The following is a 14,448-nucleotide window of genomic DNA, read 5'->3' as shown; positions in this document are numbered from 1 at the left end:
CACGCGGAAGGTGTGGTTCCTCAGCTTCGTGAAGTCCTGTGTGCCTGCCCCGGCTGCTGTGGAGGCACAGGCAAAGTCTCGGCGCTCTGGCAGCAGAGGGCAGAGGGCTCAGCGGGTCTATGCCCACCAAGGCGGCACCCAGGGCGCTTGGAGCTGCCTTCCTTACAGCCACTTCCTCCTCGAGGCCTGCGCCCTCCGCGTCCCCTTTCCCCTCCGGCCTGAGTGGGCCTCACTCTCCTGCCAGCTCTCAATGTGTATTAAAAGACGGGGTTTGTGCTCTGTGGAGCATGGGGGTTGCTTTCGCTGCGTGGATTGTTCGTAGTGCACTGAAAGTATAAGCTCCCGGCGGGTTGTTTGGTGGCTTTTGTTTGTTTGTTTCACCTCCAGTACAAACGCTGGCTTCTCTTTCTGGTGCCTCCTCTGCCCAGCAGGGTGATGTGATCCAGGGGAGCAGCAGGGCTTGGGAGCCGCACAGGCTCGGTTCCTTACCCTCGCTGTTGTCCAGCTGAGTAGCTCGCTTAACCTTTCTGCATATAAATGTTCCCTTCTAAAAGGAGAGGTGGCTGCACCGCCCACCCCGCAGGAGAAGGAGGAGGTAACTGAGCTTTTCTTTTCTCTTTAGTGACCTGTTCATTTCCTGCCTCACGCCACCTGCACCCCAGACAGATAGTTCAGGCTGGGGAGGATGGTTTTATCTGCACATCAGAAGTGACTGGATTCCTGCTTAGTGATGACCCTAAATTATTTGTAGCAGACATTTAAATATTAAATTTTTCTAAGTTAGCTTTTCAGCCTGGAAGCCGGATTAGGAAAACATATTTTTATAGGGGACATGAATTCAGTCTTTGTACAGTTAGGGAGGACGGTGCTAATCTGCGACTTTGGGGTTTGTTTGTATCGTTTCGAAGTGTTCGTCTTTCATCACACATCATGCAAGGCTGTTGTTGGGAATGGTGGTGTCAGGGTGAGGGGGTGCCAGCTCATGGGAACATGCGTCCTCACCTGAAGCAGCGGCTGGCCTAGAGAATCAGTGTCATCCAAAGCAAATACATATTCTGGTACTCCATGTATTTATTTAAATTCCAGGCCGTACATCATCACACGCATAGTTAGCTGGGGCTACACAGTTGCCTATTCAGAAGACCTGTTTACCTAGAGAAGTTATGCATATTTCATCCGAGCAGATGATGTAGAAAGCAGCCTACCCCTGATCTGATATTCAGTGCACTTTCTCGCGGGAAAGCATGTATTTCCTAAATGATCATTTAATTGTAAAACAAAACATGTGTTAAGAACTATCTGATATGTATTGTGATTTTAACAATTTATTACATAGAGTTCCAAGGAAACACTAATATCTTTTGTTAACTTGCAAAAACATTTTCAAAAATAAAAGTAAATCTGCTTCAACGTCAAGTTATCATAATACTTTTAAAGAGAAATTGCACAGGCAGGAAGCTTACTTCTGTGGCACACTGTGTGAATCAGTGCGGAGAGTGGGATGAGAACGCAGTAGAGAAAGCACATACGAGCAGAGCGGTGACAGAGCGGCTGATGGCAGTCTCCCCTCGTCAGTCAGAGCCAGACTGGGGGCGGATGCAGGTGAGGAGCGGAGCTGGCCAGCAGAGGAGCTAGCGTCCACGCTTGTGTCCCCAGCCGTGGATTCAGAGACAGTGGCCGGCCACTGAGGGACCGGTCCAGGGCACTGATGCCCCCTGAGCCCTTGGTAGACACTGGGGACTTTCTCACTTGTTGACCGTAAAGCTGTCAGTAGTGGAGCTTCTTTGTCATGGATACCTGTTTCCAGTTTGTCATGCGTCATGGTTTTGCTAGACACCAAAGGATGAGGTCGATGGTTTTCCCCTCCCGGGGATTTACGTGTGGGATCCCTGAACCTAACATGTAAGGTGTGCTGCGTGTTAGGTGAAGAGCTTTCGGATGTCCCCGACCACAGCACTCGGTACAGATGTGTTCATACTGAAGTGTACACACACACGTAAATAGGTCTAAATTCATGGCTGAGGAGAATTTTTATAAAATACTCGTACGATGTGCTGCACACACTGATTCTTTCTCCTGGGGACCATTCTGTTCCATTTTGCAAAGGTCACTTGTGCACATATTTTCGTGTAATATATCGACATGCATGTGTGTGAAAACATTAGCTTCCGATGGGTCTAGGGCTGCTTCAGCTATTGCTTGTATTACTTATCTCACTTGATTTCAATTGCCAGTTTTGCTTTATCAACTTGAAAAATTGTCTATTGACTTTTAGTTGCAACAGATGAGGATTTGGCTGTCTAACCTCAAACGTTATTTCCCCAACTTCCATCCTCCTAATGTAGTAATGCTCAATTTTTATTTAATAAACAAGTGTGGTGCAAAGATTCCTCACACAGCCAAGTAGAGTATTCTGTTACCTTTCTTTTCATCTCTAAGTCTTTCTGGAGATAATAGACATATCTTTTCATTATATACTTTTCTATATACCTTCCCTGAATTTGTTTCTAAGTGCTTCATCGGGGCTGTGACACACCTGTAACAAGCGCTACTCCATTCTGTCAGATAACGCGCTGGTCTGCCCATCCCGCAGCCCTGGCTTCCAAGCTCTCCCTGCTCCTGGGCCAGCCCTGCAGCCTCCTGGCCCTCGCCACTCTCTTTCTTGGTCCACTCTCTCATTTTGCTTCTACGCCTTTTCACAAAAGCCCGAAAGGGAGCGCATGGGGAAGGCTTCTCTGAGTGCGTGGGTGTTTTCAAGGGCCTTCAGTCTCCCCTTGGACGCTGCTGGGTAAATTCGCATAGGTATAGCTTGGAAATACGTTCCTCCCGGGATGCTGAGGCTTCACACCTTGCCTCCCAGTGCTACCTCTGAGAAAGTCGCATTCCTGGTTCTTCATAAATGACCTGTTCTTGGGCTGGGGATTTAGCTCAGCGGCAAAAGCGCCTCCCTGGCAAGCACAAGGTCTTGAGTTCGGTTCCCGGTACCGGAGAAAAACCAAAAAAAAACCTCATAAATGACCTGTTCTCTAAAAACCGTAGCCAATCTTTGTTAAGTTCCTCCTCTGTGCCAGCGCTTTTCTGGTGTTGTACATCATCTCCCTGAGATGGAGGAGTAAGGAGCATTTGTCTTTAACAGGACCGAGGCTCAGGCAAGGGGGAGTTTGGGCGCCGTGAAATTGCTGTGTGTTCTCGGCTGTGAGCTTCCCATTGAAGCGCCTGGGAATCGGCCGTTTAACCTGGGCCCAGCTGTGAGCCTCCGAACTGTCGCTGCGCTGACAGTCCTGCCTGCTGTAGTTTCAGGACAAAAGAAGGGTCTTCTTTTAACCTCGGAATCCCGAGGTTAGCTCTGCAGACTTCTGTTCATCCTCAGTCTCACAGTAAACACCCCGTACTTCCCAGTGCCCTGGAGTCTGAGTCTTTCCTGCCCACGTCCTGCGGTAACCTTTCCTTTGCCCCCCACCACGCCCGGAGCTGCAGGCCTGCTGGGGGTGGGACCGCTTGCCCACGCCACGCACAGACACTGAAAAGGTCGGCATCACCCGCAGCCTGAGCGCCCGCACTTCCAAGTCCAGGCCTCTGCGGACGCCACAGCACCCCTGACCTCTCTGCTGCTTCTCCTAGTCACCCTGAATAGGAGCTCTCGCACCCCGCTCAGTGCGGGACTCCCGCCCTGGGTGCTCGCCTGCAGGCATGTGGAGATGACAGGAAATGGGAGCTAACTGTGTGCTGACCGCTCAGCTTTAACAGTGCTTGGCAAACTATTTCAAGCAAATATTTAAAAAGGTAAAGATACATGGTATATGTGATAGTGCCTGCTGGGTCTTCCTTCCCAGGCCAGTCCTCTTTGCCTGGCAGTGATCAGCATTCTAAATTGACAGCTGTCATTGCTGTGTGCATTTTTATATTCTTGCTGTAGAGCTATTTATGTACAGATAACATACTGCAGTATTTTTCACATTTGTAAAACTTTATTAGACTCTTACATTTTGCATAGTCTTCATTCAGCCTTAGGCTTTTGAGACATACAGCATTACTACTGATTCACTCCCGTAGTCGTTTCTCATCCATTTTAGATTCTGTGTGGGGTTCAGCTGTGTGACCTAAGAGTTAAAGTAACCATTTGCCAACGCTGCACATTTTAAGCTATTTCCACCTGCTTGCTTTTACAGCAGTGATGCAGCGAGGGTTCGGGCGTGTCTCTCGGTGTGCTGGGAGAACCTCTGCGGTTTGCAAACGTCCCTAGCCTAGGGGTGCTCTCTGGCAGGGAGCCAGAGTCAGCGGAACCCCTGGGCTGTGGTCTGTCAGCCGCTCAAGGTTTGTCCACCTGGCGAGGGGAGGGCAGGACCATTGCTTGTACGTGGAATTGCTGATTTAAGGAGTTGCTCATCTTCCGCTTTAATAGCTACTGAAAAATTGCTCTCCAAAGAGGTTGAGCTGGTTTATAGTCTTGCGATGAGTGTGCCTTCCCTTTCAACCAAAACCACATGTGTTACTGATGGTTAAAGACCTGGGCGTTAGTGTTCCGATCTCTCTGGAGCGTGAGCCGGCTCCCCTGAGCTGTGTGATCACACGCACTTTGTATATTCCGTGTGTGTCTGAGGTTTCTCATACACTGAAGGTGCATGGTAGTCCATAGCGTGGTAGAGCTGTTCTGTTTGGAGAAATCTGTCCTCCCATACATGCAGACTTCTCTGAACGCCGTGTAGTCTCGTTACAGGCCATGTAAGAAACAATGTTTGCTATTTTTGTTATTTAAAACTTGGCCTTTTTTTCCCATCCAATGGGTATGAAATGTAATTTAATGTGGTTTTAATTTGTGTTCTCTTAATATTAGTAAAGCCCTTCAAGTGTCCTCTCTCCTATTGGGTTATTTTTCTTATGAATTCTAGGAGTTCGCTGAATAGTCTAAATATTCTGAACACTAATTCTTTGTCAGTTAAATGCAAAGCAGAGGTTTTTTTGCAAGCCAGAGGCATGATTTGTATTTATTGAACTGCAGAAATCCAGGGTAATTTAATTTAGCAGACTGTTCCTTTAAAATATATATTTATTTATAAAATAATTCCCTAAATCAAACTCATAAGAGTGTTCTTATAACAGTTTTCAAATATTTCTTTTTGTGCTTGGGTTTTTCCTGGAACTTATTTTGATATGCACGATAAATGTGCCATTTTCTTTTTTCTTTCTTTCTTTCTTTCTTTCTTTCTTTCTTTCTTTCTTTCTTTCTTTTTTAATGCATTTGTCTCCCTGTAGAGGCCTTTCTCTGTAGAAGGACAAACAGTAACTGTCCCAAGCTTTGCGGATGTAGACTCTCCACCCTGTGATAGGCACACAGCTGCTTCATCTCCCCGACCCAGTTTCGCCGAATAAACACTAGGGAGAATAAAGTCCTTCGTGAAAGTGTAAGGCTTGACACGTGGACTAACTAGGTGATAAGACAAATGAGTAGAGTTGTGTTCCAGTACAGCTCTATTTCCAACAGCAAGTGACAGTTGAATTTCAGCCAAGGTCTATAGTTTGCCAAACCCTCTTCTAGACATATCCTTCACTCAGTGCTGATGTTATGCAAGGAGTTAGTAAATCTATTGTATATAATCCTATATGATACAAAATTTACGTGGCTATATTTAATGTATTTCTATGTAATGTTATATGTAATATAAACTTACTTGTGTTTCTTGCTAGTCTCAGAGAAACCAGCTGCCCTCATTCTGTTTAAACTCTCCTTTTGTACACATTCCTCAGTCAGCAAATGTCTTCTGATTCTGCTGATTATTTCCTGACTGGGCAGGTGTTTCTTAAGTGGATAGCATCTCGTTTGTGTGGTTTTACTACTACTGCCTGTGACTTTGAGGTCCTATCTAAAAATATCTGCCTAAACCAGGCCATGTTAAAAACAGTGTTTACTAGTAACAGTACTTAAAAATCTTCCTGAGTGTTTGCCCTACATTTCCTTGTAGTAATTGCAGGGGTCACGTTTAGGTCTTGGATGCATCGGGGGCTGCTGTCTTCCTGGGTGAGAGGAAGGGACGTGCTGTGTGTGTTCTCGTTCTTCTGCTGTGTGTGTCCAGTTTCACCCGCACTGCTGACCGAAGGGACACTCTGTGCTTGACTGTACCCTTGGCCGCTCTGCCAAAACTCGGCGGGCCCTGTGAGCACGGGTTACCACCCGGCTCCTGCCCTCTGCCCCTCTCCTCTGCATATCTGTTTCCCCGCTGCTCCCAGCCATTGTAGTTACGTGGCTTTGAGGTGTGTCTTCAAGCTGGGCACCGTGGTGCCTCCAGCATTTTCTCCCTTCAGGACTGCTTTGGCTCTTCTGGGTCTTTTGTAATTCCATAGGAGTCTTAGGGTTGTTTCCTGTTTCTGTGAGGAAAGTTACTGCTGCTTGGATGGAAACTGCACAGAATCGCTAAGTTGCTTTGGGTAGTCTAGCATTTCACAATATTGATACTTCTGGTCTGTGTACGTGGAATATCTTCATTTTTTGTGTACTCTGCAGTCTCTTTCATTGGTGTTTTACAATTTTCATTGTAAAGATCTTTTACTTTGTTGGTTTATTACTGAATATATTTGTGTAGCTACTGTCAGTGGGATTGCTTTAATTTCTTTTCAGCAAGTTCATTATGTCCAGCAAATTTACTGAATTTGTTTCTAAATTCTAACAGTGTTCTGGTGTGGTATTTAGGTTTTTCTGTATATAGAATCATGCCATCTGCAAACAAGGTTAATTTAACTCCCTGCTTTCCAATTTGTATGCCCTTTGTGGTTTTTTTCTGCTTAATGGTTCTTGCTGTGACTTCCAGTACTGTATTAAGCAGGAGCAGAAAAAGTGGGCATCTGTCTTGATTTCAACCTTAAACACTGAGCTTTCTTCCGCATTCAGTATGATACTGGCTTTGGACTTTAAGGTTTAGGGGTGTGATCCTTATATACCTGACTTGTTAAAGAGTTTTTATTATAAAGAAGTCTTGCTGAATGTTTTTTCTCTATCTGTTGAACTGATTGTATGGTTTTTGTCATTTATTCTGTCTCTGTGTTGAATCACGTTTTTTGATGTGATATTTGTTGAACCATCCTTGCAACCCTGTGATAAATCCCACCTGATCATGGTGTGTTTACCTTCTTGATGCGCTGTTGAATTTTGTTTGTGGGTCCTTTGTTGAGAATGGGTCTCTAGGCTGTGGGCTTTTATTTTGTTTTTGGTTTTGCTCAATCTGTTTTAGTGTCAGAGTCATGTCAGCCTTGTAAAAAGAGTTTGGCAGCATTCCTCCTGCTGAATTGTTTCGATAGTTTATGAAGAATTGGAATTCTTTTTTAGATGTTTGTAGAGCTCAGCAGTAAAGCATTAGGTTTTAGACTTCCAGGGACAGGAGATTTTCAATTATTGCTTCAGTCTCATTACTCATTATTGGTGTGCTTAGATTTTCTTGATTCAGTTTTGGTGGATGACGTGTGTTCAGGAGTGCAGGCATTTTCGCTGAAGTCTTCCGGTTTTTTAGCATGTAATTGTTCATAGTTTCTTACGGCCTTTTGTATTTCTGTGGTGGCAGATGAATTGTCTCCTTTTTCACCTTTTCCGTGGTTAGTCTTGCTAAATGTTTGTCACTTTTATTCATCCTTTCAGAAAACGAACTCACTTTTCCGTGGTCTTTTGTAGTTTTTAGTTTTGATTTTATTTATGCGCTGAGGTTTATTACTTCTCTCCTACTACTTTGGGGTTTAGTTTGCTCTTTCCTGATGGGCGTATCCACTGCTATCACTTCCCTCTCAGTGCTGCTTTTACTGTCTCCCACAGATTCTGATGTGCCTCGTTACTGTTTCCATCAGTTTCTAGAAATTTTTTGTTTCCCTTTGAATGTCTTCACTTACCCGTCGGTCATTGAAGAGCATGTCAGCAGTTTTCCTGTGTTTCCATGCTTTCTTCTTCCGTGGTTGTACTTCGTTGTGGTGTGAGAAGATAGTGGCATGATTTCAGTTGTGGCCTGAGATGACTCTGTCCTGGGGAACGTCCCGTGTGCTAATGAGAAGGCTGCATTCTGCTGCTGATGATGATGATGAAATGTGCTGTTGGGCCATTTGCTCTATAGTATCATTCTCTTGGTGGTTGTTGTTTTCTGTCTGGATTTTCTGTTCATTAAGGAAAGTGGGGTGTTAAGTCCCCCACTATTATTGTATTAGAGTCAGTCTCTCACCTTAGAGCTACTAATATTTATTTTATATGTTTGGATGGTCCCATGTTGGGGGTATATATGTTACATATTCTTGCTTAATTAATCTTTTTGTAAATACGTAGTTACCTTCTTTGTCTTTTACAGTTTTTCATTGAAAGTCTACTCTTTCTGATACAGTACAGGTACTTCTGCTTGGTTTTGGTTTCCTTTTGTGTGATACATCTTTTTCCAACCTTCTGCTTTTAGTCTGTCTTTACCAGTGAAGTGAGTTTCTTATAGGCAGCCAATAGAAGAGCCTTTTTAGAAATCCACCCAACCAGTCTACATCTTTTGATTGGTGAATTTAATCTATTTATATTAAAGGTTTTTGTTTTTGCTTTTTTGAGACAGGGTTTCACCATGTAGTTCAGGTTGTCCCCAAATGCATGGTAATCCTCCTGCCTCAGCCTCCCATGCACTAGGATTACAAGTGTGCATCCCCATGCCTGGCCTAAAGGTTATTATTGATAATGGTAAACTTGCTCCTGTCATTTTGTTAATTGCATTCTGCTTGCTTTGTAGGTTTTTCGTTCCTTCCCCCATTTTATCATTTATTTATGCAGTTTGGTAATTTTCTGTCAATTCTCTTTCTTTCTCTTTCATGTATCTGTTCTTCTAATGAACTTGTGTGTTCATGTGTTTCTATGATGGTGGTTATCATCCCGTGGTTTCTCATGTAGACTCCCCCTAAGATCTTTTGTAGGGCTGGTCTGCTGCTTTTGAATTCCCTCTGTTTCTACCTAGCTGGAAAAGACTTTTATTTCTCCTTCCATTATGCAGGATAATCTTGCTGGGTGTAGCATTTTTCATTGGAAGCTTTTTCCTTTCAGTACTTTAAATATAACATCCCACTCTCTTTTTTTCCTGTAAGGTTTCTACCGATAAGTCCACTGTGAGTTTAATGGAGTCTCCTACATGTGACTCGCTGCTTTTCTCCTGCTTTTCACCTCTTTTCTTGTACTTCTGGCGTTTTGCTGGAAAGTGCCTTTGTGAAGGTCTGTGTCTGTGAGTCTAGCTGGCTCCCGTGAGTGTCTGGACTCTCAATGCCCATCTCTGAAGATGTGGGAGGTCTCCGGCCTTACCTGGGGAGCAGGCTTTGATACCTGTCCGTCTCCCCACCTTCTAGACTCCCTGATGTGCACATGCGTTCACTTGGCGATGTCCAGGGAGCCTCCGAGGCTTTCTTTCTCCTCTTCATCCCTCCCTCTCGCCCTCTTTTCCTTCTTGCCCCCTTTCCAGTCTGATGGGTTAACGAAATACCTGTCCTCGGGTTCAGAAAGTTTTGTTCCAGTCTTTGTGGAAGCTCTCTATTGTAATATGCATTTCGCTGAAGTCTTTAATTCCAAGATTTCTGATTGTTTCTTCTTTCTGAATTCTCTTTGCTGAATTGCTCATTGATATTCTGAGTTGTTTTTCTCATTTCTTTGTATTATTAATCTGTATTCTCTTACAGCTCACTGTGTTTCCTTAGGATCATTATTTTAAATTCTTCTTCAGAATTTAACTTCGTAGATTTTCTTCAAATTGAGACCTGCATCTGGAGAGTTACTGCTCTTCTTTGGAGCAGTTTTTCCCTTCATGTTCCTTGTGCCCTTATAGTAATGTCTGTGCATCTGCTATTCATTTCTGTGTGTGTGTGTGTGTGTGTGTGTGTGTGTGTGTGTGTGTGTTACTGCCGATCACATCCCAGGGCCTTCGCACTGAGCTACCTCCCTAGTCCTGAGTTTTTATTTTGAGACAGGCTTGCCACAAGCCAGAGTTGCCCAGTCTGGGCTTGAACTTACGATCCTCCTACCTCAGCCTCCCAGAGTGTTGGGCTTACAGGCATCCACCACCATGGCTGGCATTCATTTCTTCCAGTTGTATGAAGCAGCTTTCGTAAGGAAGCATGCTCTCATTTAGATGGCATCCAGGATGTCGGTTGGGAAGGCACTTTGGCCTTGTTTGTAGGGAAGATTCACAGTGTTGTCCCTCTGTGGTCCCTTCCCTTGCTGCTGGCAGGAGCATCAGTCTTCAGTAGGCTGCAGCAGTCCACAGAGGTCATTGCTTGGCCTGGCAGTGGACGTGGCCTCCACAGCTGTGTCTTCGTGCCCCACAGTGTCAAGCCCTGGTGGTCCTGGTGTGGTGGCAGTTGCTATAGTCTCGGTGGTATGTGATGGGGAGAGGTCTCCTCCAGCTGTCTCAGGGCAGGCACAGGGGACACCAACAGCTACAGACCCCAAGCCACAGCTGTGTGGAGACCTTCTCCACGAGTCCCAAGGTGGAGGCAGAAGATCCACCTGGTGCACCAGCAGCCACGGTTCAGGAGCCCTGGCTGGGGTGGGGCCTTTCCTCAGTCCCCAGGTGAGCACAGGTGGCCCTGAGTTTGCAGCCTGGTGACATGGATGCTTTAGAACACAAAAGGGAGCCGTCCCTGGGTGTTGTGAGGTGAATGCGGGTGGTTCCGGGCCTGCAGGGCTGGTAGCTGTGTTCATGGGCCTGGGAGGCCCAGATGGTCCTGTCTCCGGATCCCAGGGGTCAAGCACAAGTCCTGTGAGGACCCTGCCACCAGAGCTGTGGTCCAAAGGCCGTGGGTTGTGGAGCTGATGTTCCCAGGTGGTGCAGCAGCCAGGGGAGACCTTCACCAGGTCCTGGGGTGCCCAGTGCAGGTGGTGCTGGGCCGATGGCTTTGGTATTTGTAGTCCTGGAGTGTCCCCTGGCCACCCATGGGTGCTCAGGTGCTGCTCATGACACCCTGGAGCGGGAGAGCACAGGTGGGCTCTCCCAGGTCCCCACGCTTTGCACCCATGCTGCTCTTCCAAAGCCAGGGCTGGGAAGGGGCCCCGGGCTGGAGCCCGTGATGAAGCAGGGCCTCAGTCCCGCCTAGCCCGCCTGGGCACAGCAGGCAGGGCTGCCGTGGAGGGAGGTGGCTGCCGTCCTGAAGCCGCAGGGTGCTACCGGGCCCTCTCCTGCCCTGGGAGGCGCAGGCCGAGGCCTCCGAGGTCACCCGTTGGCGCTGGCTCCTCGGCCAGGATGCTGTCCTGCAGCAGGTTTGAGTCTGGGTGGGGGAGGCCCAGAGCCAGTGCCTTCCTTGAGCAGAGGGTGCGCTTTCGGAGCAGCAGCTCCCCAAGTGGGCTTAAAGCTTGCAGGTCCCTGGGGCCCTCCTGCAGTCAGGGCCGGTTCTGCACTGCACTGTTAAGACGGACAAGTCTGCCCGAGGTGCGGGGCCCCTGCCCTGGGCAGCGGAGCTAGGTGTTGTGAGCGGGAAGCCCTTGTCCTCTACTCACGCTGCGTAGGGCTCCCTTCACCTTTTGCTGCTTCCCGGGCTGTCCCTCGGGACGCCTGACACACAGGCTCTTTTAGGAAATGGTCTCCAGCCCGTTCTCATCCTTCAGCAGGTGCTGCCCTCTTCTTTCTAAGCTGTCACTTTACGAGCACTGAAGACAGAAAGGCAAACATTCCCCTGGAAACAGGGCGTCCAGAACAGGAGAGGCCTCCGTGTGCTGGGACCCTGTCATCGACGGGACCTGGGGCCGCGCTGCTCTTTACCTGGCCCTTCAGCCCCTAAGCCAGGGCCCTCGCCACCTCCACACAGCATGCTGCCAGACCAGGCCGTGCTGTGTTTGTTTATTCGGAGGAGGAAATGTGGGCTTAGTGGTAAGAACTCACCCAGGCCCAGGTCTTACGGCGTCCAGTTCAGGGCTCTTCCTAGCGTTCCATGGCCCAGGTTAACCTGTGTGAACCCAAGACAGTCTTTGCCAGAGAAACCCTGTGGAAGAACCAACCTCATGCAAAAGACAATGGGCCTTAAGGCCAGCTCTGTCTGACAGGTGTCCAGGGGCATCTGAAGCCAGCGTCCCCTTCCCAGTGCAGGTGACAGAGCTCACGTGACAGCACTCAGCATCACCCCCAGCCTACCTGCCAGGACCGTGAAAGGTGACAGGTGCTGGGCACAGACTGCACCTTTGTGGGCTTCCTTCTGCGTGTGCCAGGTATTGCTGAGGCCCACGAGGACAGAGGAGCGGCGACAGCAGTGCTGTCATTATTAACAGCAGAGCCCTGCAGCACGTTGGTGTATAGCGGGAGCTGACTTACTGAGTGTACGTTCTCATGGCTTGATAGCATCATCACCCTGAAAGTGCACTTGGAGAGGGGGTCAGAAAGTTTCATGCGCACAGCATTTTACAGGGCTCTTCTCAGCCAACATGCCAGACGGTGCGTCCCTGCGTCACCTTGGTGTTGGAATAGCCCTTTAAAGTGTCCCAGCTGCTGCCTGTGTCTGTGGGTGCAGGCGCGGGCTCCACAGCAGGCTCACCTGCTGCCACTGCACTGACCATGGCCCTGCAGTCTCTGCTGCACCAAGGGTGGCCTTACTGACTGCTAACGGAGCAGTCGGTGTCTCCTCCCCTTCATTCACTGCACATGCGTGAGATTACATCGCTCCATTTTTAGTTTTATTCTTTTCTTGTTGTCTTGCTCCTCCACGAGTTTACCACACAGAGAAAAGCAGAAACACACTGTGGTGTGGAAGATATGTGGCACTGTGAAAATACAGTGGTGCCTCAGTTCACGAGCTTGATTCCTCCCCCAATTCTGGTCGCAAACCGAGTTGGACAAGAACCAAATCCAATTTCCCCATAAGGTCCACCTTGAACCTGACCATTGATTCGGTTCTCATCCATCTCAGTTTATGACCAGAATCATGGGAAGAACTCAGCCCGTGAGCCGAGGTGCTCCTGTATCAGGACTGCTGTGACCAGCGGTCTGGCTGCCAATGAGAAGACGCTTGAGACAGTGGAGGAAAATGTTAAGAACCTCTGATGTACACACTGTGTTCTCTTATGAAAAGAAGCCATCCCTGTCCATTAGACATCTGTCCTCTGGAGGGCACGTGCTGTTCCTTCCGAAAGTCTGTGGCTTGGGCTCTGGCCACATGTGGTGGGCTGGGACTGCAGGCGACCAGGCTGACGGCGTGTTGTCTTGCAGGTGTTTACCTTGCTGTGGATCGCGGACTGGATGGTCCACCACTTCTGGAGGAAGGGAAAGGACCCGGACAGCTTCTCCATCCCCTACCTGACTGCACTGGGGGACCTGCTGGGCACGGCGTTGTTGGCCTTGAGCTTCCATTTCCTGTGGCTGATTGGAGATCGAGATGGAGATGTCGGAGACTAGGAAACCCTGCAGGTCGCTCTCCATTACCAAGGGGAGCGCACAAGATAACACCCCTGGCTCTTCTCCGAAACACTGCAGAGTGAAAAGTCTGACCTCTGCCAGGGTGGTCCTGCGTGGGCCCTGATTCCATTAAATGGCCTTAACATTTTTTAAGGGATTTGTGCTGAAACCAGAATGAACAGTATTTGTGCTGCTTTTTATAGAATAATTTGTCATGGACATGGCTACAAACTCAAGTAGGAAAGAAAGACTATAGATTGTTTACAATGAATAATTTTGAAACCACAAACATGACAGAAATGTACTTTATTATTATTTAGGGTACAGTGCTAGGGGAGAGGAAACAGAGCTCGAGGTTGGCCTCTTTTGTCTTACGGATATATTAGGTGGCAAAGCATACTCTAAAGTGAAAGGTGCCCAGCCAAGCTTTGCAGTTTTACTTATGCCCATTTGGTGCTAGCTGAGGTAAATTTACCAATCACTTAAATGTGTTCTCCTGATCATAAGATGAGCTCATTTTCACTTGCATGTAAAAGTAGCGTGTACCAATGCTAATTTAATTTCAACTCTGCAAGCTTCTCCAGGCTAGCTGTAAACACAGAGCCATCTTGAGAGACCTGTAATGAAGCCAGTGGACCATTTTTGATCGTTGATTTGCAGAGAAAATGTTGCTCTTTTTCAGAACACTTCAGATTCAAAAACAAGATAGGCTGAGTCTCCTTTGCAGAGACAGGATGGCATGAGAAACTGTGTGCGTGTGTGTGCACACACGTGCACGCGTGGGAGAGAGCCTGAGAGAGGACCTTTCAGAAGACCTGGGTCTTGGCTTGTGGGTAGTAAAGCTCAGTGCTTTGGGAATAAAAGCACTGCAGAATTACTCTTAAGCACATTTTATTAATGTACTTTGGTCATTTGGTCCCAAAATTCTGCTACTGAGCAGGATTTGGTATTTGCTGCCTACATTCTAATTACTAGCTGCTGCTTCTACAGAAAGCTGTCTGTTTAGTGTAATCTAGACACAGAAAGAATAAAGAAGAGCTCTGAGGCTCTCACAGAGAAGCCTGCCCTGTGCCCTTTTAGGACAGAA

The 14,448-nt window shown here is 47.6% G+C and overlaps 1 protein-coding gene across 6 annotated transcripts in view; it reads left to right on the top strand.

Moving 5' to 3' along the window:
* Positions 1–13,786, top strand: part of Slc41a2 (solute carrier family 41 (magnesium transporter), member 2) — a 99,394-nt gene extending 85,608 nt beyond the window's left edge. For all 6 annotated transcript variants that reach the window (XM_005374600.2, XM_013518965.1, XM_005374602.2 and 3 more), the window contains exon 11: positions 13,176–13,786. In XM_005374600.2, the coding sequence (XP_005374657.1) occupies positions 13,176–13,361 (186 nt within the window). In that variant the 3' untranslated portion in view covers positions 13,362–13,786. The remainder of the gene's footprint in view (positions 1–13,175) is intronic.
* The last annotated feature ends 662 nt before the right edge of the window (positions 13,787–14,448 follow it).

The sequence above is a fragment of the Chinchilla lanigera genome, unplaced genomic scaffold (assembly GCF_000276665.1).
Source record: "Chinchilla lanigera isolate Chin_1 unplaced genomic scaffold, ChiLan1.0 scaffold00004, whole genome shotgun sequence".
In the NCBI taxonomy this organism is placed as follows: domain Eukaryota; kingdom Metazoa; phylum Chordata; class Mammalia; order Rodentia; family Chinchillidae; genus Chinchilla; species Chinchilla lanigera.
The sequence above is the reverse complement of the archived record's forward strand: the minus strand, read 5'-3'. Positions and strand labels throughout refer to the sequence as shown.